Genomic DNA, 25,122 nt, shown 5'->3' on the forward strand with positions numbered 1-25,122 from the left:
CCCAAGACACAATTTAAAAATAACCAGCTACAGAAACTGAATCTCCAGAAGGTACAGTTTGATATCATCTCAAAAAAATACAACATTGAAGTTAAAAGATCAGGGATTTTGTTCATTACTGTCAGAGATACTTAGGAAGACGCACATGGATACTTACCTTGCCTAACCTTGAAGTGGCTCAAAAAGTGTCCAAAAGGTTTTAAACAAGATACAAACATGCTGCAAAAGATTTTATCCAGCATTTCTGCCACAGCAATGTCTTGCACTTTCCACCACCTCCACCATGTCTAAATGACCCCAAAGCTTTCAGATAAACCTCTGCGGCTCAGCAGAGCCTTTCCAAAAATCAGTGAAACTTGACTGTGTGGGAAACAGGATTTCCTCCAGCAGGACTATGACTGCAGTGCGCTCTCCCAGCAACTAAGGACAACCAGAAAGCTGCTGATCTTGAGCCTGTTTTCTACAGCAAGCATATGGCCACACTTCCCAAGCACAGCCCTTTTCTGCCCACACTTCCTTGCAGGAGAGGAAAAGGGAGCAAACACATGACAGATGTTTGTCGGCCCCTAAATGCCTCCTGGTGCTGCAGCGAGGAGCACAGTGTCAGGTCCTCAACAGACCGGCACAGCTGCTGCTGCAACAGCCTGTTACTGGACACCGAGTTCAGTGAAGGGAGCAGGACTGCAGCTAAGGACGGCTCCAGCAAGGAAGCCTCTGACAGATTTAGGTCTCTGGACCCCAAATGCACCCTGGCTGGCCCATGGATGCTCTTCCCACTCCTCTGTATTTCTGTGCATGCACCGAATGACTGAAGTGACCTCTCTGGTGAGGAAACAGTGGTCTCCTTTACTCCTGGGACATCATAGGTTAATTAAGCTTTTTGTGTTTTTTGCACCGGGCCAGGTGTGCAAGGCAGTGTTGGTAGCAAGAAGAAAGTAGGAGAAAGATGGAGCTCAAGAGGAAGGTTCTCCGTGCAGACATTGCACTGACCCAGTATGAAAGATGCAGTTTGCTTGTGATACCCTAGGGGTTTTCTGCTGAATGATCCTCACCATCAGGTTTCTGCTCTGTTATCCCCTCAGGCTACATTCTCCCACTTGCCAGCTCGCAACCTGATGCTCCTTCTCCCTATCTTCGGTCCAGGCTCTTTGGTTTCAGGTCTCTGTTGCTCTCCTTTCTTCTCTAAATTTCTGTTTCCCCTCTCGAGTTATCCCCTAACAGTATCCTCACAGAGTTGAATGATGTTTTATCACTGAACTACCCCCAGCAAACACTTATTTTGTGCTCCTCAGCAGTGAAGGTAACAGGAGGGGCTTTGAGCCTGTTCTGAGACAGCTGATCTTTATTCTGACCTTGATAGCAACCTTCTGTCTTTTCTTTTTCTTTTATTTCCTTTGCATCAAACTCTTTGTTTGCCTGAAGCCAAAGCAACAAAATATTATGGGAAGCAGTAACATCTCAGAGGCAATGCAAGCTGCAAAAGCTGTTTGTCTGACTGTAGATGACAGATTTAGGAGACTGCCCGTCATCAGAAATGAAACAATGTGCTGGGGTGACAGCGGATTATGAACAAAACACATTTTCTTCTCCTAAGTGCAGCAAATACAATCAGCTTCCTGGAAAGGCCTTTTTTTGTGGAGCTGTACCCAGCAGCATGGAGTGGGGTAGAGAATAGCAGGTCATGCTGACTTTAAAGGGATTCTGTAACTGAACTCATTTACTTCCACCAGCAAAACAAGACCTCAGTGAGTCTGGGGTGGCTTCATGAACTGCTAAGATTCACTGTAGACTTATATGAGGACTCAGATTAGAACATAAAAAGTAGAGATGGAGAAGGGATCACACAGTTATTGGGCACACTCCAACAAGTAAGTCTCAGATGTGTTTTATCTGGTTTATATTTAGGTGGGTCTTCCACAGATTCTACTGTGAAACTATTCTGCAAGCTGACACTCCCTCTAGTTTCCTTTGGCAGCCAGCAGACTACTACAGTCCTGCTTTGTCCTTTTTGTCCTAACCATGAGTATTGCATTTAACCTGAACAGCATTTGGTGAAGAATTAGCAAGCAGTGGCCAGCCCTTTTTCCTCCCATACACGAATATAAGGCAGAAAAGAATTCGTTCAGGATGCCATCTGAAGCTCCATGGTGTCAGCTCCTCAGGGAGGCCAGATCAGCTTCAGCAAATTAACAATGAACCAACATGCTTTTTTAACCAGTGATCTCTCCATAGCCATTCCAAACCATGCTGTGCACATGGGCAAGCCTGCCACAGCTGATATTTGCTCTAAGCACAACAAAAATAAAAGTTCCTTTTGCAGATCTTAGGGTCAACACTCTGCAGTGGGAATTTAGTCAGTAATTCTGATGATGAGCAAGTAAAAAAAATAAAATTCCAACCTTCTGCAGCAGTATTGGTTCTGTACTAGTCCCAGCAGCAAGCAGGGAAACATCCTTTTGGTTTGATGTGAAAGTGAACTAGAAGCACATAGTGAAAACAAATCTGTTGAATAAGATGTGTTTTAGGAGGGAGACTGAACAGCAGAAATAAACATTGACACAGCAGATAGTTTCAGTTATCAGTCCTTGTTTCTGAAGTGGTCCAGCTTCCAAATGCTTCAAATCTAAAATATTTAGTATATTAGCAGTGATGAAAGGTAAGGAAAAAAGCACTCTTCTCAGTGGTAAATACCCTAATCATATTTTTAAAAAACCAGGGTGAAAGTGAGAACAAAGCTCAAAGGCTGTCAAAGGGAGAGGCTCTATGCTGAGACCCCCTTCCCAGCAGGGTGTCACTAATCCCCAGAGGAGACTGCTCTCGTGGGCTCTGGGTGCCAAAGTCTAGCCAGGTTGTCCCACTTTGGCCAATCTCATCAACACCCAGAGCCAAGCCCTGGGACTGAGCCATTGGTTCAAACAGCTACCCTGTCCAGGGACTTGCTTTCTAGGAGTACTCAGTGCTGGAGATGATGGGAGTGTGAGGATTTTGCTGACTATTTGGACCATTATTTTGATAAAAGTGGGGTTTCTCTTAATCCCACATAGGCATTGCCCAGCAGAAAATGACAGATTTGGCACAGTTTTCCAGGAACTGACTCCTTTGAAGCTGGTGTTTGCAGCCAAAGACAGAGGCCTGAATTCACTGACCTGGGAGACCATTTCTAGTTCTATGTTCCTGTAAGACCTAAGGTTTCCATGGTGTATGAGTATACGCATGCATATACATTCATATGTCTACGTATGTGTTTATTCCTTTCTGTATTTGGATCTTAATCAATTGGTAGTAAGGAATTAGATATGTGTAATTTAAAGCAAGCCAGAATTTTCCATTATTTACAATGCAGTTAGCACTTAATACATGGAAGACAATTGCCAAATCTATAAGCAGCCATTGCCACGCTCTAAAAATACGAGGAGCAGTATCAGGCAGACAAATTCATTCCTAGGTAACAGAATTAGAAAATCTATATTATTCTATTTTGCTCTTAATAATGGGCTATGTTACATCAGCTATGTTTTATGCAAACTTACTGAGATATTACTAAGTCACTGAAGATGAAATGGCACAAGCAAAGAGCTGTCAGACTGCTTCACAAACTCCCCATTTTGTTTCCATTGTGAAAGGCTGTATTGTTTCAAAAGGAAGGAGCCAGGCAGTCCAGAGAACAAAGACTCCTAATTGTTTGGAAGAACTTTTTTACTTTTCTAATTGGTCTTCAAAGTCATGGACTTGCAGCCTCTACGAAAGTGAGGACTACACAGTATGGTCTGACAAAGACCAGGCTTCTTACTAGCTGGGGTGTTGCCGGAGGAGAATAGGGCATCTTTGAACTAAATATGAGAAAAAAGGCATCACTTTCTAGAACCATTTAGTGCTAAATAAGGAATAACAATCCAGTGTCTCAACCTAATAGATAGTCCTTCATGTCCCTTCTCCTCCCATTAAAAGGAGAGAAGACGTTTCCTAAACCTTTTGGCTGATATTGACAAATGTCTACAGTTCAGATCTTCCCAGCAGAGGTACAAGCTGTTCTCCTGATTGCTGTGCACTCACTTTATTACTACCCTTGCTTACTAGTTTTGTAGGAAGTAAAAAACTGTAGAGTTTACTAAAAATATTGGTACTTTATTGCAGAAGAAAGCCAAGAATAATGATTCTCAGCACTAAACCTTTGGAAATAAAATTAGCAGACAGGACCTAGAGGCTACTAATACCTACATCTGTCCATATCCATGAGGAAGTTTCTCACCTTTTCAGAGCTCTCTCCTTAGAGTTCCTAATGTCTTTTTTCACCTCTGAACCACATTGCTGCCAAGTGGCACACATAAACCTACCTCTAAAAACCCAATACAGACTGCTTCTACTGCTGAACATACTGCTTCTGGTGTGTAGGGTGAGGCCACTAATAACACCCCTTAAGCATACTCTGTCCTTCCCAACACCATCTGGGGTACAAATGACCCGTGATTCTGGTGTCAGTAGCGTTCAAACAATCGTTGACCTCCTGCAGCATGCCACAGCAAGGCCATGAGAAGCTGCACATAGCACTTCTGATTTTGCCAGGCTTTTTTAGTGGAAGCTTAAATGGCAATGGAAGGACCTTGGCGTTCTCTGCGTTTGTGTGTGTGTGTGTGTGTGTGTGTGTGTGTGTGTGAGTACCTGACACACTGTATTATGATAACAGCCCATGGCTGGAGTACCATGTTAACCTGTAAGAAGAGCAAAAAATGTTTGCTAGAGGAAGAGCTTTGGACAGAAAAGCAGCAAATATAAAATTCTGATCTTCTCTGAAATGTTACATTTGCATAACCTCTTTGTTTATAGCAAGCACCAGTGGTGCTCTTGGCATTTTTCACATTCATCTGCAGTCCCATCAGGATCCTTTGATTTCTTGGACTTTTATTAGAAGATGCAACAACAAGGAGCCATGGCTGGGGGAGAATCCATGCATGGCATGTGCCAAAGTACAAGGAACACTGACAGTGTACCTAGCGGTATGACTGCATTAGGCAGCCTAAACTAGGTGACAACAATAGTGAACACCAGCAACACCTGTAGCCCAGGCTAGCAAACCAAATACACACTCCTGCACCTCAACGGGCTCATACAGACCATGAAATATGTGCTGCCACACTTTTACTGCTATAAATGAGATCAGAAGTGCATATACCTTCCAGTACTCCAGTCTTAACTCATATTACACTGTAGATGTAACTATAAAATTAGCTGGATGTAGCAACATATTTACCCCAGTCCTTCACAATATTGTCCATCTGGTGACTCTTTGTGACAGATGCCAGAGTGGCATTACTGTAAGAGCACTACCTGCACACCACAATTATTAATTCACTAGTGTGTCTTGAATCCCAGCAGCAGCCAATTCCACAGGCAGCTGTCCCTGGGTTTACTGTGCCCAATACAGAGCTTTTAGGGCTGATGTATGTGTTTTACACAATGCTTATCACTTGCTGCCCTGTGATCTTGTATTTGGAACATAAATAGCATTGCATGCTCGTATATACAGAGGAGATCAGTTCCTCCCCAAAGAGAAGTCATTTATAATAATGAAAACTAAGGGGAAATAATTACAGCAAACTTCTGCTGACATGTTTAGTCTCTGTTGAGGACGAAGGATTCATGCAATTTCTTTGCCTCTCCGCATATTTCAAAGTTAGCCTGAAATACAACTTATTAATCCATCACCAACACATGTATTAAACCCACACCTTTCCCAATACGGCACTTTTTCTGCTGTGCCCAAACCCAGCCCAACTAAAAGCCCAAGTAGAGGAAAGGAAAAGCACCCTTACCTGCCACACTGGCTCTGTGTGCTTTCCTGACTTAGCACTACTCTTGTAGCTGGGTTGGGAGGTTGCCTTCTTCAGGTGGTAGATGGCCACATTGCCGTCATAGAAGCCCACTGCCACGAGGTAAGGGTGGTCATTATGGAAGTCCAGGCACATGACGCCACTTTCACTGCTGAAGACATACTCTGGGAAGGAGGGGTTCTTCATAGTGTAGAGCACGAGCATGCCCTGGCCCTGCTTCATGAAGTCATCTAAACAAGGAGGAACTTTACTGTTAAATCAGTTTCCAAAATCCTCTACTATTAGTAGAGACACACAATCTGACAGCACTCACCAACCTGAATGCAAAGTCAGGTAGGAAGGACATCAGTCACAGGACCAAATGGTCATGTTGGCGTGACTACACCTAGACATCCTTTCCTCCATTGATATGCCATTCTCACGACAAGGGGACAATGTGCTTGTGCAGAAAAACTACTGTATTGGCAATTTTCTTCTAGGAGAGAGACTTGAAAAGCCTTGGAGGAAAAGTGTGGAGGAAAAAGAATCTTGTGGACACTTCTTTCTTTGCACTAGGATTTCACTAACATTGCAGACATGCAGGCTGAACCAAGGATAGAAGCATTTCAATTTCTATATTGGCAATATTTTATATTACAGCCTCCATTGCTTCTTCGAAGAAAAGCATTTCATTGAAGTATCTGTAAATCATCATATCCACTGCCATTACACATAACTGTACAATGCACAAGTCACTACAGTTTTATTTTCTGCTTATGTCCAACATCTCCTTCTTGCTTGGCACAGACTTTTCATTTTCTTTTCTATTTACTTTCACCTTTACTTCGCACTGCCTGAAATTAGCTCTCCCTATTCTCAATAGGACAATCTTTCTTTTGTGGTTTTTTTATTAATCATGTCCTGACTGTCTCTGCAATTCTCAGGTTTTTTGCTCACCTAAAAAACACTTTCCAAATTCTTTTAAAGGGGAAGAAAAGCTGTTGATGTAGATAAGCTCTCCAGAAGCAAAGAAGGAGCTTTCCTAATCTATGAAAAGAATGCTCTCTCTGAGAGTATCCTAGCCATCTCCCCAAGCTCTTTTTCTCACTGTCAAATGCCCTTGGGCACACAGTACATGGGAAATAAAGTTACTGCTTTCTGTGCTGCTGCTACCCACCAGACATCCTATTTCCAGAACAGTCCTCTCCTTTTAAAAGTGCTTCCTCGGACTTGGTAAATGTGTACCCCAGTGATAACACTAACTTCAGAGAACTCTCCTTGGCAGCAAGCTGATCCCAAATCAGCATGCAGGTACAGAGATTGTTTGCCTCAAATTTATCATGGCCACATAGGGAACATCGAAGAACCACTAAAGAAATACACATCAATAAAACTATTACTGCTGCTTTGTATTTGGATCGTGGAAATATTCTATTTTCACAGGTGTCTCTGTAGATTGGGGTCAGGCAGGGGAAATGGTTTCCTTATTTTGCAGAAAGGTGAGATTGCAATAGTGGCATTACGTGAAACACAGCTGAACCCAAACAATATTTTTAGCATTTTTTTGGGAAGAAGGGGAAACTTATTCCTAGAATTCTAGCTGAAAAGGAAGAAAACTTGCTTTCTCCGTTGGAGATTTGCCCTGTCCTTTGAATTCACAGACTTGTCTTTGTTCATAGCCAAGTAATGTTATAGAACTGGTACGAAGTTGAGGTCCAGCCATGATAAGGACGAGTCCCTCCTCTCCTCATGAGCAAAACCACTTGGGAAGGCTGTGGAAATGACCTACCAGGAGTGACTCATAGCAGAATGGGCTATGAAGTCAAATTGGTTAGATGGCCTTTGAATTCAACCTGTTTCATGCTCTTATTTCTCCTGGAGTGTGCTGACCAGCCCGGCTTATTTCCAAGAAGTCTGTGGTGCACATTCATTTTCTCTCTGTTGGCACTGTGCAGGGGCGCCTCAGACAGCTGCCTCTCATGCTCCCTGCACAGACAGCAGAGGAGACATCCCTTCAGAGGGTGATTCAGTTCTGAACTGGGTTTTTAGGTGTTTCTCTCTCTGCTGATCGGGCAGTACCGTAGGCCACCACATTCCTCATTTAGAGATGATGGAGCAGGCCTTTATTGGGTAAAATAACTCAGCAGCTTCAGCAAGCCACCTGGAGATTAGCCTGGCGAGCGACAAGCAAGGTCTTGGGAAGAAGCTCTGGCAGAGTGAAACATGGGATTCAGTTTGCAGATTAAGACACTCCAACACAGGTCTACGTGTGTCTGGCTGGCTGTGCACTCAGAGTCTAAGCTCCTGCTACAATCAGTAGATATCAATCAACCCACTTCACTGAGCGTACAAAACTCGCCTGAAAGAAGATCCCTGTATTTGTTCTGCTGACTACTCTCCAGGCTCCACTGACTGTAATGGCCAGCCCTCTACTGACCGTCAAACCCATCTTAATCCAAGAGCTGAATCCTGCTCATTGCCTCCTTTATGCTATGAAATACCACAGATGTGGGTTAAACCACACATGTGTGAATACTGCAGATAAATCTGGATAACATCATTGCTAAAGTACAGCCTATTTCTGATGAAAGGCAAAATGATGAGAATAATCCACAATTAACACTGAAGCATGGCACGTAAGTACCAGTAAAACAATAATCTTCTGAGCATAAGCACATAAATCCATTTCAATGAATGGTGAATTCGCACCTGGAGTACTAAACTGTGTCACACCAATATGTTCTTTAATAAATTTTTTTAAAAAGGGCTTGTTACATTAGTGATATTCAGTGTGCCAGAATGGCAGGGACAGCACATACCCACAGCAGCGTATCTGCAGTATAGCTTTGAAGCATGGTCTTTTCAAAAGAAACACTTGTGGTTTTCAGTAAACACAAGCAGAGCATTGCGGCATGCCCCAAGTTCTGTGCAGTCAGTCTCTCAGTACACAGGTAGTTCGCTGAAACAATATTAGAAGGCCACAGAGCACACAGCAAAGCAGAGGGTGCAGACCCAAGAGCTGACAACAGCTGCACCACTGCTGGAGGTGAGAGCAGCAGCTTCAGATCTGAGACAGCTGCTCTGCAGTGCATGGATGCACCACCATGCACTGGAAGAGCAGAGCGTATCTGCCCCAAGCAGACCCACAAGGTGGAAGCTGGCTTTTTTTCTGAGATACAAGGGCCAGACTAGAGATGCCAGACAGTTATTCTGACAGTCAGAGCCAGCAGGGGTTGTTCTTCTACCTTACATGAGGACACAAGGCAGCACAGCAAGAAGAGGAGAGTTTGCGGACTCTTGCTGTAATGAGAAAGAGCTGCATGTCATGAGGATCCTCAGTGTTCACCTGATCGGAGGTTAAATTTCAGACCCTGACATGTAACAAGTGTATGTGGGAAGAGAAGTTTTGCTAATGAAAGATGCAGATAGCATGATTACTGGTCTCAACCTGGAGAACTGAGCCTGTAAGCATCACATGCAATCAGAAATAGGTTTCAAACCAACTATTACCGCTGTCTAGAATATTCACCTGCATTTGCCTTTAAAGCTGGGCAGATTCATCCCAAACCCTTGTCAGAAAAATACTGATTTAGTAGTAGCAAAGTACCACAGAATAAATTGTGGTTTCACCAAATAGTTCATGCAAAACAAAAATGTGAAAAGCATCTAAATCTTTCATTCTGATGCTTGTTATATGTCTGTTTTAACAGATTTTTCATTTATGGTTTTCCTTAGCTGAATTTAAAAGAATGAGCAAATGTTCAATATCAAATAAAAATACTTTATTTGCTGGACAGATTTTTTTTTTTATTTGCATCCTTCCCTTCTGGTTCACCAAAAAGGAATGAGACATGCATGGTTTTCCTCCATTTCCTCCAAAGTGCTTAGTGGCTGAACCAGTATGCTCAACACAACAGTATCTTCAAGTTAGAAACTACAATACTTGGGATAATTCTGGCATTCACACAGTAAATCTCAATGTGGGGACCCTCCATGGCCACAAGTCAGTGATTTTTACTACACAAGAAGCCAGTGCTACAATTTCTTGTGTGATAAACTGAAAAATTACCTCCTCTTTGGAGGATTTAAGACCCAAAACACTGCAACTTTACATTTTAGATTCTTTGATGCACAGCTTTCTATAAGTCAAGTCCGCCACCTGTCATGTTGATATGGCTTGGACCAAGAAATCACCGTGCTAATAGGAACCACTGCTGCTTAAAATCTGTCCTTTCTCCTGCAAGACCCCCATCTAAAAAAAGCAGCAAGACAGAGAAGCATGGTTGTGCACAGTTGCTTGTTTCTGAGTATCACAGCTGCACAAAGCACATCTACTCTCCTTTCCTAGGTATGCCCATGCTTTGATGAGCTTGGGGCTTGCTCCTTTAGACCTGTATTTCCAAGAAGCCAAGAAAAGAGGCTGGCTGTGCTTTACACAGTTACTCAATCTCCTCTGGGGAGAAGAGATCAGTTTCAAAGACAAAAATTCTGGTACCCAAAGAAATGGTTCAGCTATATACTTGCTATATTGAAAGTGTAGAGGGCAAAAAAGGTTATCTGCAGGCCAGCAAATTTCTCCAAGCAAATTATTATTATTGTCCAGGTCTACAAAACCCTGAGCACAGCCTAAGAATTTGCCTGTGCTACAGTCTGCATGGCACAGACAGATGACTGAGCAAGTCACAAATTCATGAATTCTCAATACTTTTTTTTTCCATCAGTGAGCAAAACCTGTGCACCGTGGCACTGAGCACAGGCTAATCTAACCTGCTGTGAAACATGCTGGGTGAGCTTGCGCTGCTTCAGCAAGGCTCTCTCCTGGCTTATTTAAATAGCTCTGCCAACTCCATGCTTTGCTGTGGTCACAGAATGCAGAATGGGTGTGCTGCAAGAAAGGAAACGGATGCACTTCAAGCTTAACTGTATGCCAATAGTTCCAAAAAATCAGGAAAGAACAAATCTTTCCAAGAAGCTCAGACAGTTTAGGCACGTGCTGAATGCATTTTCTAAGGCTCTTGAGGTCTAACAATAATAACTGAAAGTTCTATAGCACGTCAGAGTACTTTAAGCCTGTATCCGCAGCACTTCTTTTTACAGCCAAGGGAATGAGAAAGGCCAGTGGAGGGGACTGCCAAAGACACTACAGCAAGCTGGAAGAACAGGGAGCAGAACTTGGAATTCACAGGGCTCTGCTCAAGGAGGCCCCATTCCAGGATCCCTGAGAAATTTAAACTGGGATCACTGATGCCCATACTGTTCCTATTCCCTAAAATGCCCAGAAGTACTCTAGTGTACTGCTGTGTTGATACAAGCCCTGATGACTATGGATCTGGCCGTGAACCGCACTGTGAGCTGGGAAAAGACTAACACTGAGTCTTCAAAACAGTCCCTTCCCAGAAAAGAAAATATTTTGAGAATTTATTATGTCCTACCTCAAGACCAGAAAGCCCGGCCTCCTCTATTTCACAGCTCAGAAATGTCACTGGTATATCCTGTTTTGAGCCCGGAAACTTGGTTTTGGCTACTATACTCATACTTCATTTGAAGATCTCAAAAGACAGAGATGCCACTGTTTCATTCTGCTGTTTGTTTCAACATTTAATTGCTTTGAGTGATTAAAAAGCTGCACCTAATTCCTTATTTGACTTGTCTGGCTTCCCATTGTTAATTCTTACTATGCGTATCCTGACTGGATGAAGGACCTCTTTCATATCTGGTGGTTTCTCTTCATATGGATACTTTAAAACTGAACACTAGTCACCTTTCAGCATATTTGTGATAACCTTCACAGCCTGAACTCAAAAATCGCATTTATTTTCACCTACACTGCATAGAGAGGCCTGCTCAGCAAAAATCTGGGAGCCAACATGAATTTTGCCACACCAGTTAAAGGCGCTGTCTTCACAGCTGCAAAGACAAAGACGCTGCTCAACAGATGTGGAGAAGAGTAGAATATTAAGAAACTTTCCACAGATATGTGGAGGAGATCACGTGGCTAGGACTTGGACTAGGGCCAGACAAAACTCACTTGCAGTCCAAATTTCAACTGGATATTGTCCTCTCTCCACCTTTAGGGCACCTCCTCCAACTCTCAAATCAACTTGAGGCTCTTTACTGAACTATATACAGCTTTTTCTGCATGCTTTGAAAAATGTTGGCTACAGAACCAAAGATAATAATCCAGTATCAGTCTCACTAATGCTTAAATCATATCGCTGCTGCCACTTAGGACTCCCTGTTTGCACTCCAGGATCATGTTCACCCTCCTTGCCAAGATATCACACTGGGAACTCAAATTTATTGCTTGTCCACAAAAGCCTTTTTTTTTTTCCTTTTTTTTAGACTTGCTGCCTTCCAAAACATAGCACTCCTCCTTGTTTAAGGAGGTATAATAATATATCTGGCTGCATTAAAATGCATTTGGTTTGAATAATTCCAGTTTACCACAAGATTAATCACTCTGTATGACAGCCCTGTTCCCAGCATGATTTACAACTCCACCTGCCTTTTCATCAGTCACACATTTCATCTGCTTTGAGTTCATATTTCCATCCAGAGGACCAATGAAAACAATGCCTGGCTCCAGGGCCACCACAGATCCTGACAGCACCCCTTCCGAGACACTGTCTCAGATGATAACTCCACCGGCATTTATCTTCTGACATTTGTCAGTGGAAATTGAGCCTTCCTGTCGAGAACACCTGCACTGGGCTGAACTCAGTGAGCATGGGCACTTCTCACCCCAGAGAAATACACACCCTCCAGTTAGCATTGTTGACACTGCAAGATCTGCAAGCTCTGAGCAAGCTCATCAGTGCAGTGGAGGCAAATCGTAGATCATTTTGGTTTATGCTGATTCAGATGTTTGAATGTCAAATTTAACATTCTGCTTGACACCCTTCATCAGCTGATGGACTAATTCCTGGTACTCCCGATCAAGTTAATGTCATTAGCTGGGGCTCTGTTCAGGAAGCACAGAACTTGCAGTTTGGATAAGAGAGGGAAAGAAACAGAATCACTAACTCTTTTGGACATTTGAGAAAAGGTGAAATTGACAGGTGACATAGCAAGCTGTAATTTGTACACATCCTGAGGCCATGTCGCAGTCCTGGTAACTTCTGTGGTCTCCATACATGTCAGAGGCCAGACACACACCTCAGAAGATGGATGGATAGATACAAACAGTGTTTAAGAAAACGAGCTGTCCGGTATGTTTACATCTTCCTCTAAAATACAGTCTGGCAAAGTAATACAAGAGAGACCGCAATCTACTGGGCCAACAAAAACAAGAGATTTAGGAAATGCCTGGAACAGTGCACTGTTTGTCAGTGCATGCGAGAGCAGAGGCTCAGAAGCAGACAAGAACAGGCAAGAACGGGATGAAAAGATGTGGCGCCTTGCTGAAAACAGCAGGAGGATCTGGCTTGCAGCTCAGCTCTCCCCTAGTTCACACAAAGGCGAGCAGGTGAGCACTGCAAAAACAGAAGGAATATGCCACTGGTCTGAGTTTGCAATGCTGTAGGTAAAAGTGGAGTTTTCTCATTCTGATCAGACAGGGTTTTGCATCATAAGTATGGCAGGCACTACAATTCATTTTGAAATTTTCTCCTTTAAACAAGATATTTGTAAGGGCTTGGCTTGGCTTTACAATGTAAATAGTAATTGTGTGACTGCCTGTATGTTATGCATGCTAACTTACACTCTGAATATACTCAGATAAAAGGAAGAGAGAGTCCATATCTTTATCTTGTATGATAAAGGTACAAGACTAGCAACAGGGAGATTTGTATTGCAGATCCTGCTGTGCCAAGACCAGCTAATGTGGTCTTAGTCCTTTCTTCTCCATACTTCTCACAGCACTTCTGAGGATACACATCACAAATGAGGGAGGAAGAGCACGGCTGATGTGGTCTATAAAAGTTCCATGTATCGATAATGTCAAAAGGAACACTCCTGTTGTTTTCAGGAGGGCATTTATGTTTTGAACCTCAGCTAGACAGACTTAAAATCTTGCTTAACTCGTTCTTACAGTTCCTCAGAAATCAGGGAGCACAGGACACATCCCAGCGTCAGCAGCACACAACACTCTCGAGGTGGGAAGCTGGACAAGTGCTAATCCTCCCGTTATGCCTCTGGCAGCAGTCGGCACAAGCAGCTGAACTCTTGCTCCTGCATTTCTTGTTTCGGTCAGCTTAAGCTGCAATCCTGGTAGTGTTTCACTTTTTAATATCTGAGGCTCTATCTCCTCTATCCCTCTTCTTAAAAACGGGCTTACTTGATAGCATTTGCAACCAACTAAATACTTAAGAGTGCCATCAAGTGGCCAAGTGGGGGGCTTCCAGGAGGCACATGCCATTCAGAAATCCCCAGGATCATGCAACAAACGGACATCCATAAACGCGCTGCCTTTGGATAATAACGCCAGCCTGCTGTTACTGCAAACAAGCCAGGCTGCCAGCATCTCAGCACTCCTGAGCCGAAGAGCTCTGAGGGGGAGGCACACACTGCAGGAGATGCTAATGTATTCCATAATTAAAGGACAGTAACATTAAGAGTTTTATGATGGTGCTATGGCCTCTTGAAAGCAGGCAGATGCCTGATGAGATGGACATGTACAACCCAGACTCTCAAGGAGGCAATTAGAAATGATACTGCAGCTCAGAGAACTTTTCTGAAGACATTTGGCAGAAGATCCAGATTTGACCGAGGAGCAAAGAAGCAGCAGAGTTATACACACAGGACAACCTGCAGTCAATTTTGCAGAGGGAAGTGCTTCAAGAAACAATGAGTATTAAGAGCAGTAATTACAGCTGCTACAGGGGGCATCAGCCCCTATGCTGTTTGCAGCTCTAGTTAACATCAAATGCTTAGGAAAGTGTATAAAAACACAGCATAAAAAGTGATTTTTTTTCTAGAATACTATATAGGCCCATACTAATTTGTGGTTAAGCAACTCCTAAGTCCCTAATGGTTCTCTTCCCATTCCCCTGTGCAGCCAGCTCTTTAAATCTGGACAGTATCTTTCAGCATTCCTCTTGGTATAAGGCTGGAATATACATCAGATATTCAGTTCTTCTCACAGTAATTTGGTTTTTTTGGCTTGGTTTTATTTTTAGTGCATGAAATATTGTATATCTCAAGCAGATATGTGACAAAGCTAAACTGCCTGGGAAATTGAACACAGCAAAACACTCTGACACTTCAGAGAGCAAATACCATGTTACAAAGTGAAAAACAGTTCCCAGTGCTTTGCTGGGCTGATCCTGTTACGCTGAGCACCGTCTTACAGCTTGGACACAAAGATACAGTCATACAGCGGCAAGGGTACCCAGGAAGGCTGAGCCAAACATCTCCAAACTTCAAAATCCTTGGCATCCACAATCCAGCATCCACCTTATCAGCATCCTGAGAATCTACTGTGCTGGCTTCTCTTTTAGGAACTCACCAAACAATAAAAAAGCTGGCACAACTGTCCTGCTATGAAGATCTCTTACACAGTCCTGGAAACCACTTCTTCAGACACCGTTTCACAGGAAGATCTGGAGAACGCCAGTGAATCCCAGCCAACTCTCTTATACCTGGACGAATCTGATGAGAATAACTTAGAGCTGAGTGAGTTGGCAACAGCTCTTGGAGCAATACCTACTGCCTTTCTTTTAGGGCAGGTGAGACTCTTTCCAACAGCACTCACTTGGTAATATTTAGCAATGATCTAAATCCAGTGTTATAATGCTGAAAAATTAAAGGTGTCTCGATTACCCAGTCCTACACACAGGGTAAGCCTCAAGTTCTTCACACAGGAAAGTTGTATTCTCCTTATCTTGTAGCCAGAAAAACAGACGTGTAGAGGAGTTGCTGAAGACACAACTCAAAGCTAGTTACATGATTCACTGCCTGTATTCCTCACTGATACAAACATTTAAGCATCCCTGAAGAATTTTTTCCTGCCTTGTCTAGCTGACTTCATCCCACAATATCCTAAAGCTCACTTTTATCCTCTCTTACATATGTTACACAAAGTGATATCCTTGACAAGAAACCATGCAGCACTCAATAATTTAAAAAATCCAAAACAATCAAACAAAAAAACCCACCACAGAACATGCAGAGGTTTTTTACACTGTTCTGGTGTTACAAGTTTCTAAAAACAGAAAATTTTGTCTGCACTTCTTCTTCAGTGGCCAGAATGTTTAACGTATTCCTGATAGAATCTTAACCTGAAGTGGCCTACAACATGAGTCAGTGGAGGTTAACGTAACGTCCAGATATTACTGAGTATACTCTGACAGTTCGTCAGTCTAGAAAATATTACCAAGCATGAAGTGGAGAACTGAAAACTATGATTGAGTTCCCTAAGCGGGGGTCAGCAGAGAAAAATGTTATACTGAAGAATATGTGTTTTTGTTTTGCAGCAGCAAAAAAGAAAAGGTAAGCTAAGAAGAGTTTTGATGTCTCACAAGTTTCAGCTCTAATGAAAACACTAAATTAGATAGATGTCCTTCAGGTTTTTACGGATCCACTTTGTTGAAAAATGATGCTCACTCATCTCCAGAACAAAAGACAGAAGAGAAAAGTCTTTGAAGAAAAAGTCTTTAATGGGTCCTTATACAATTTCTTTGTACCATTCTGCCCTAGGAATAATGACAAGCTATCTAACTTCAGGAGCTTACAAAGTAACTTACGTATTGCTAGAATTAATGATGGAATGAGCCCAATGCAGATTTATAAATTCTAAGACCAAAGGAGATCGTTGTGATGAATAAATCCTGTATTTGTTCATATACTTAATTACTTCCACCATCAAAAATTCAATTTATTTCCAGCTTTCTGAGATCTACTTCCAGTGCTAGATTCTATCCTAGATGAAAAAGTAAGATGAAAGAGTTCTGTTCTGCAAGATATCTCCTTCTTTTCTCTTCAAGCAACTAAAAGACAGTAATCAAATCACTACTTAAACTTCTCCTTAATAAGATAATTTGAGCTGGTTTAAGTGTTTCACTGTAAGGCAGAGTTTCCAAACATAAGTCATACTGTGGCTTGTCTCTGAACCTTTCTCAATTTTTATATCCATTTTGAAGATTGAGCTGTTAATGGCTGGATACAACATTCCAGTAAATTATACGCAGCATTCCACCAGCATTATACGCAGAAGTAGCACCTCCTCCCTCCTGCTACTCTCTAGCATGTGAATGCATACAGCATCCCATGTCAAACCTCCTGAGATGCACCTCTGCAACTGCTCTTCCATATTTATCTAGAATTTTTCTTTCTCAGAGTGTACATCAAGATGGGAGAATATTTTCAAGCCCAGTTTCATGACTGACACAAAACAATCTAACCATAGGCCGCTGCTAAAAATGCTGATCTCTCCTTCCCTCTGCCGTTTTTAACTCACTCTGTGTTCTCACTCCAGTGACCCTGTGCATGGTGTGACAGCACAAGTCTGGAGAAGCAGTACTCCAGGTTGAATAACCTCTCTGAAAAAAATGCCTCTAGAGTCACTGCCCCTCTATGGGAATTGCTGGAATAGAGCCTTCTGTTTTGACGACTGCCCTGCATGATCTGAGATGAATGCAGCTCTGGATACGGGCTGTCTTCTGTGGGTCCCTTGGCTTGGCTTTTTCATCAGTAGGAATGGAAGGAGTGTTGCCTGATCTCATCTGGGAAGACATAGACAGTCTAGGCAGAAAGGAACTCAGACTCCACAGCAGCGGAGACCATTTAAGTAACTAAACCAGGCAGGCAGAGATCCTGCCCTCTCTGCCATGCCAGGTCACCGTGGAGGAGCTCTCACATCCTTTGGTTCAGAAGTCAGTCTGAACAACAAACGGGTAACTGCAGCACAACGCTGGAGGGCAAGGTCAACTAGAAATGAGCTCTGCTGGGAGAAAAGCGATACAGGTCATCAAACCCATAAGTATTTCTAACTTAACCCTTCCTGCAAGCCATGTTTGGCCTGGAGGAGGGTCAGATCTTCTCGTTGGTTTCTTTATATTTTGTAACAGCTAGATGCCACAGCTGGAGCAGAAAGGGCTTCAAATGAACAGTAGACAGCTGACCTCTGGTGTTGGGTGCAGCGGCATAGAGAGAAGACAGCAAGGAAGGCAAGCTCCTGTGCTCCTAAGCACTGCTTCACTGTCTGTGTAGTTCTCTGATAAGATTCACTCAGTAGCATCACTTCAGACCAATGAATAAAACCAGCTGATGAATGAAAGCAACATACAGCAACAGGCTAGAGTGCTTGGCAGGAGTATTGCTGTTTTAATTTCTGTGCTTTCATATGAGTTCTTCCTCCACAAAGCATCTAATCAGCCGATGCTGTACAGCAGAAAATTAATGGTTTCCTTCAGAGAGCCGCTTCATGATGCCAGAGAGCACGGCAGGATTGTTTGTAAATATCTGATTAGAAAAAGCAAGTAAAATTGGTGTGGAAACATTAAAGAATGCATGCTGTGCCACTACCCAACAGGGATATTTACAGAACAGAGGTGATGCCAGCCAACGCTCACACATGTAGTACTACACCGACTGTCTTCACCAGCAACTCTGCCCATACAAAGCCAGCATTCCCACAGATCCAGTCTGTAAACAGCTGATTGACAGGAGCCAATAGTTTCCAGGAGAAACACTGGGTATTCTGTTCTGCTCTGTCTACAGAGCACACAAAAGGCAGGGTGCAGGAGCATCCTGAGCCTTTGTGCATGCCCTCAGCCTGCTCTTTGCAAATTGAAATAGGGGATGAGGCTCGGGATGGGAATGAGCCCTGCTTCCCCAGCACTCAGTGTCCTTTGAAAATCTCCCAACAAGGAGCAACATACATGACCAGTCATTAACCCACATATTTCTCTGCGAATGTTCTCATGCAACAGAACCCTACTTTGGCAAGGTGTTCCTTTGCAGGAATCTCTCTCCAAAGAGAAGGACATTGGTAGGACGCAGTCTGTGATGAGCTTCAAGGCCCTCTGCAAGCACGTCCACACAATGAATTAAAAGGTCACTGCTGCCATAAGGCAGCGTGGCCACAGGAAAGAAGACTCTCCTCCAAGCAGGACGTGTCCTTGCTTGCCCACCTGGCAGAAGTGGGAAATCTCTCATTTGGTTTCCAGGCCAAGCTCTGTTCCTTTACTTTTGAATTTCAGGTTTGGAGACTTAACAAACCCCCTGGCAAGGGGTGTGAGGTGCACTCTTGCAGGTTTTTTTTTCTCTGGCGAGTCTGAGAATGCTGGAAGCAGCTACTTAAGGGGAGATAAGAGCCCCCATCCTCTTGAGCTTCAAGACACTGGTCTTAAATTGCCACACAGTTGTCAGAAGCCATTAAGCAGAATTAAGCTTGTCCTGATACAGGGAAATTATTTCTCGAGGTCCACTCCACCCTGACTTTATATCATTCTTTAACTTCTTACTCTGACTTTTGTACGAAAAGAGGGGAGCAAGTGCTCCCTCAGTAAGTTTGCAGATGACCCCAAGCTGGGTGGGAGTGTCGATCTGCTCGAGGGTAGGAAGGCTCTGCAGAGGGATCTAGACAGGCTGGATTGATGGGCTGAGGCCAACTGTATGAGGTTCAACAAGGCCAAGTGCCAGGTCCCGCAGCTGGGTCATAGCAACCCCATGCAACGCTACAGGCTTGGGGAGGAGTGGCTGGAAAGCTGCCCAGCGGAAAAGGCCCTGGGGGCGTTGGTCGACAGCCGGCTGAAGATGAGCCAGCAGTGTGCCCAGGTGGCCAAGAAGGCCAACGGCATCCTGGCTTGTATCAGGAATAGTGTGGGCAGCAGGAGTAGGGCAGTGACCGTGCCCCTGTACTCGGCACTGGTGAGTCCGCACCTGGAGTACTGTGTTCAGTTTTGGGCCTCTCACTACACGAAGGACATTGAGGTGCTGGACCGTGTCCAGAGAAGGGCAACGAGGCTGGTGAAGGGTCTGGAGAATAAGTCTAATGAGAAGTGGCTGAGGGAACTGGGGCTGTTTAGTCTGGAGCAGAGGAGGCTGAGGGCAGACCTTATTGCTCTCTACAACTACCTCAAAGGAGGTTGGTGTTGGTCTCTTCTCCCAGGTAACAAGTGATAGAAAGAGAAGAAATGGCCTCAAGTTGCGTCACAGGCAGTTTAGATTTGATATTAGGAAAAATTTCTTCACCGAAAGGTTTAGCAAGCATTGCAACAGGCTGCCCAGGGAAGTGGTTGAGTCACCATCCCTGGAGGTATTTAAAAGGTGTGTAGATGAGGCACTTAGAGGCAGGTTAGTGGTAGAATTGGCAGTGTTAGGTTAATGGTGTGACTTGATGATCTTAAGGAACTTTTCCAACTTAAACAATTCTATGATTCTAAACCAACACTGCAACAGCCAAAGATTAAAATCAAAACGATGTGCTAATTTACAGTTCCTTCCAACAAACAAGGAAAAAAACCTACATTGTAATGCAGAAGGCAGAAATCATCAAATACCTTCCCAATGAAAACAGTGGGCTGATCCTGATTTTGTTTATGTGAACAGTAATTAGATATAATTCCATAGCCAGACATGCTGGTAAGCCTAGGCGTGAAATCAGAATACGGCCTAGTGGCATTTTAGATACTGCCTGATTGCCCTCTCCTACCCAACACAGAAAGTACCAGTAACATGTGGTAATCACCCTAACTGGCACCACGCTTTCATTGCCCAGTTATCTCAGTCATTACATGTGGTTTTCAGAATTCCTGCTCTGCAGCTGTTTTCCCAAACCAACAACAATTTATTTTTCCAATTCAGCTGGAAGTCCAATTCTCTCCTTTCTCATAACTAATTCTACACTTATGTAAATACATGTGTTAAGTAAAAGAAAAAATGCATGATTAATACTGCAAATGGCACCCAGGGAAGCTTAGAGAAAACTGATGATTCAAGAAATGATAGAATTCAAATTGGGAAAACAATAGATTGTTAAAATGTGAATCAGCTGGTGGTCAACATAGAACATGGTCCTAACTGACTGACATCTGTAAATTAATCGAGATTTCCTGTTGGTGGCCCCTACCTTTAGAGTCCAGCTGAAGTCATTTCTACACTGTAGCACAACTCAAGAAACACCACTACAGTCTTAGTATTCAGGCTGGGACTACATACTGTCAGCTGTAATACCATATGCAAGAAATGATAAGAATTTGTTTCACAGAAGAAAATGAAATTGCAATTTTCAGAGCACACTGTGAAGTCTGGAAGGATTAGAGGCTGTCAGAGATCCTGCAGTACAACACGCATATAGGAAGAAGCTATGCTCTGATGCTTTCAAAGTATGGGAGATCCCAGTGGGGCTTGGGGTTTGGTTGGAAATCTTGAAAACTCTTTTGCAAATCTGAAAATGTAGTTCAAACTTTCCTTTGCAAAACTTAATACATTCTTCTCAGTGGAAATCCAAGTTCAGAAAATTACATTAGAAAAATCATAGATAGTTCAGCCACAGCAGCAGTCTAACCATTACAGATAAACTGAAATGCTTTAAAGGAAGCAAATGAACAGCAAGTAGCGTCAAACTAGCAAAGCTGGACCAATGATTTCCTGTTGTATTCCAGGGATCAGAGTGGAGCCGTGAGCTAGTCTCATAAGACATGTGAAATGGAAAAAGTTGCAAGTTGTCGATCTGCACAGCCATGAGCCCACTGGGATTCATCTCAGATCACAGAAGTCTATTTACTTGGGACCCACTGCCTCTGCCTTCATGAGGGAACACTGCTTAGAGAGCTGTGCAAGACATCCTACAGACTGGAGCCACAACAGAGTGGCCAATTCCTGAAAGGTTATCAGGAGTGCTGCAACAGCAGGAGGTTTTTTTGCAAGCCTTATCTTCATTATTTAAACACAAGTTCTGCTTCTGCTTTGTTTCAGAGCAAAACATTGCTAGGCCTTACAGCAATAAAGGAAAGTTTTAGAACACCAAACAGATTCCACCTTGAAAGCACAGGAGGCAAATAAAAAGAAATAAAGTCTTATCATTTATAACAATCTCATGATTTGAGAGCCTGCCTTGTGATCTCTGAATGATCAGACTTGGCAATACCATACCACCCTCAGGAAAAATTTCCTAACTACCAAAGAAATTCTCCGTTCCCTGAAACATGAACTCCCAGCGCTTATTAGTATTAACTGTTCTACTTCTAGTTCCTCCTGTTTTTTCACTTTCATGTGTCAAATAGATTTCTGTTGAAGACATCATATATCCTTTTATGCTGCGTCCGAAACAATTTAAAATACATTACTGTTATCATAGACAAATGCATATATGTTCCTCACTCCCTGTCTCCGTAAATTCTGTCCCACAGACTGCTTTGGTAATCTAGTTTATTTTACTTTAAGGGCATCTATCAAAAGAAACAACTATTAGTTAATATACTGATTAAGTTACTATATACAAATAGAGCAAGATTTTGCCTGTAGTGGATTGTAACAAAAATTATTTAAGTACACGACCTTGCCTTGAATGGTGACTATGGCACGCAGTGTAGCACGGGGCAGACCAAGTCAGAGAGAGAAGTTACACAGAGGAAATCTTGCATGCTTTATGCCATGTGTTCATGTTGATAGTTTTCTGCACTGTAATGTGACTCCAGGGTTTAACTGACATACATACTGCTCATGTTGATTCCTACAGCGGTGCTGTGTAACTCATATTCTCTGCATAGATTCTTCTACAGTGCCAAGCATTTTGGTGTGGAAGTAACTAACTTCAGAAACACAGCAATGAAAGTGGAAGTCGGGTTAATAATTTGCCCATTGGGCCAGTGTGGTGTCGATAGTCACACCACTGCTAATAACGTCTGTGCAGAAGGTCTGATCATGAGCTCTGCAGACCTCACATATAGTGATTTATCTTTTCCCCATCTGAGTTAGCGGAGACAGATAATTTCATCTCAGTGCACAGACATAGAATTAGCATCACAATATAAGGTAATACAACCCAAACAAGTTGATTGGAGCAGCATGTTTGAGGGTACTTCAGCATTACAGCTGAAAGACACAAAAATTTATTTCAAGTCGGTATATCCACTACACCTCAGCCCCACAGCAACATGCTCATTAAGAATTCCTGAAGCAACTTCCGCATCACAGGACTGAAACAAAGGTGTTTTCTACAGCAACCCCCTCAACACACAAAATGCCCCTTTTTCACTGCCAGGGAACTGCCTGCCAAATTACAGACTCCACACTGGAATTCACCACTAAAATTCCTCCTTAGCTTGAAAGACTCTGGATGCAACTGAAGAATGCAGATCACCCAATCATAACTAAGCCTCCAACAGTTAACTTTAAAAAGTCATAATGGAATTCTGCACAAATTATTTGTATGATCATGGAGTTTTTCAACAGCAACACTTCACTACAGAGACTGCATTCCTACACTCATGAAAGATTAACAACAGCCCTGTCTTCTTACCAAGGATTTCAAAACTTTTAAGCTTTAATAGTACTGAGCTGATTAACCACAGTAAACTATGCATTGGGCAATAAATAAAACTTATGGAGTCAGCAGTGTTCCTTATCTGTGTGGCTGATTTCACAACCACAGCTGCATCTGAGAAACAGAGAAAACAGAAAGACCTCTCAGGTCACTGGATCCAGAGCCTTTTCCTGGCAGGCAACCAGAGCAAATCCATATCATACCAAACTCTCCCTTAACCTAATATATGTGGCTCTATTAGCCTTAAACAGCTCTTATGTCTCCTTGGCATTTATCAGCCCTGATAAACTTATGGAGTGCTATGGAGGGTAAACATATCAATTGATTTAGTCTTCTCCTGCACGGAGGCTCTGGAATTCCTCTGAAGAAAGTGCCATATAAATCTGGATTATTGTCAGGTAAAATGATTTTACAAAATTCCTATTCTTTGTGAACCTACCCATGTCAGTGAACCTCATCCTGGAAGTCCTAATGAAAAGAGTTAAATCAAGGCTGGATCTTCAGCCTTGCTACTGTCATCTCTCAGATAGAACTCAAAGCACTCAGATCAGGAAATCTGCTTTGTAGGCCATATCAAAGTTTTAGCAATGAAAAATAGAGCAAGCAGAAGAAAACCAAGCCTTTAAAATACAAGGTAATATGGAAAAATAATTAAGTATCTGGCATAAGTAAATACATTATGGCTCAGGAACGTTGGCTTGTGCTTTATCCAGATTTTACTTTCCTATTTATCTACCTAAACTTCGGGTGATCGGGGAAACAGAATATGTGTTGGGGTTGGCTGCAGGAGTCACTGGCTGCTCCCTCAGAGATGGGAGGTGAATACCCAAGCACGATAACGCAGCCAGCAGTGCAGGGGCCTCGGCAGCCAGGGCTTGTCCCACTGCTCGTCCCACTGCTCCTCGTAAGTGATGCTGGCGAAGGCGGTCAGGGCCACTAGAGCCTTTTACTGCCCTCAGGGCCCTGACAATATTTTTGCGACTTAGACTAGGGTGTGAGAAGTAGACTTGATTCCAGGACTTTTGCTATGGAAAAGTCAAGCTGTCATGATAATGTAGCCTTAGTACTTGGCAGGAATGGGAAATACAAAACCAAATAGTGTCTGGCTGACAGAACATGGGCATGAGAACATCTGTATTTCAGAAAATGAGTCTTGAAAATAGAACATAAAATGATGCTTTTAGGACAGAGTATGTAGAGCTGTTTCACCTGTCCTCAATATCTGTTGATCATCTTCTCCTGCTGAGTCAATAGATCCCTCGGTATAGACGGGTGGAACGTCTTTTAGCAGATTTTCATTATGCGACTATCACTTTGACATCGATAACAAAGAGAGTTAACCTACCTCTGCTTGGTTTCTGTTGTACAAATGCTAAAAAAAGAATTCTCACAGTAACTTAAATGTAGCTGTTTCCAGGGACAAAGCTAAGAAATGGAATGCGTCAGACTGGCTTTATCAAACAGGTGAGACTCTATGGCACACAAATGTTTAGTCTCCTGTGGATAAAAATGTACTAATCAAACTAACTGGTCTAGACAGCGAGGTAAGTGGGTGGAATTTAAGGGCATTAAATGCACCAGAGACACAACAGGATGGCTGAGCAGCTCCTTTGAACCTCAGGCTCTATAAAATCTGTTAATACATCTTCCTCCCAAAACCCATCAACAGGGCTCTTTACGATTTCATGCTTAACAAAATGATCCAGCAAAGGATGATGTTATGAGTTGATTTTAAATTAAATTAATTAAAAGACAAGACAAGGAAAAATTAGGCAAAGCTTGCAGAATTTAAATTACAAATCAGTAATTAAGTCATCAAATGAAATTAATCTTTCATATGATTCACTTAATGTATTATACTTATTAGGTTATATTTACTAACAGAGT

At 42.8% G+C, this 25,122-nt stretch overlaps 1 protein-coding gene across 1 annotated transcript in view; it reads right to left on the reverse strand.

Moving 5' to 3' along the window:
• The window catches only part of DNAI1 (dynein axonemal intermediate chain 1), a 155,927-nt gene that overhangs the window by 74,233 nt on the left and 56,572 nt on the right, over window positions 1-25,122 (reverse strand). The window contains exon 13 of the mRNA XM_075411270.1: window positions 5,811-6,058. Within this exon, the coding sequence (XP_075267385.1) occupies window positions 5,811-6,058 (248 nt within the window). The remainder of the gene's footprint in view (window positions 1-5,810; window positions 6,059-25,122) is intronic.

Source organism: Opisthocomus hoazin, chromosome Z (genome assembly GCF_030867145.1).
Source record: "Opisthocomus hoazin isolate bOpiHoa1 chromosome Z, bOpiHoa1.hap1, whole genome shotgun sequence".
Lineage (NCBI taxonomy): Eukaryota > Metazoa > Chordata > Aves > Opisthocomiformes > Opisthocomidae > Opisthocomus > Opisthocomus hoazin.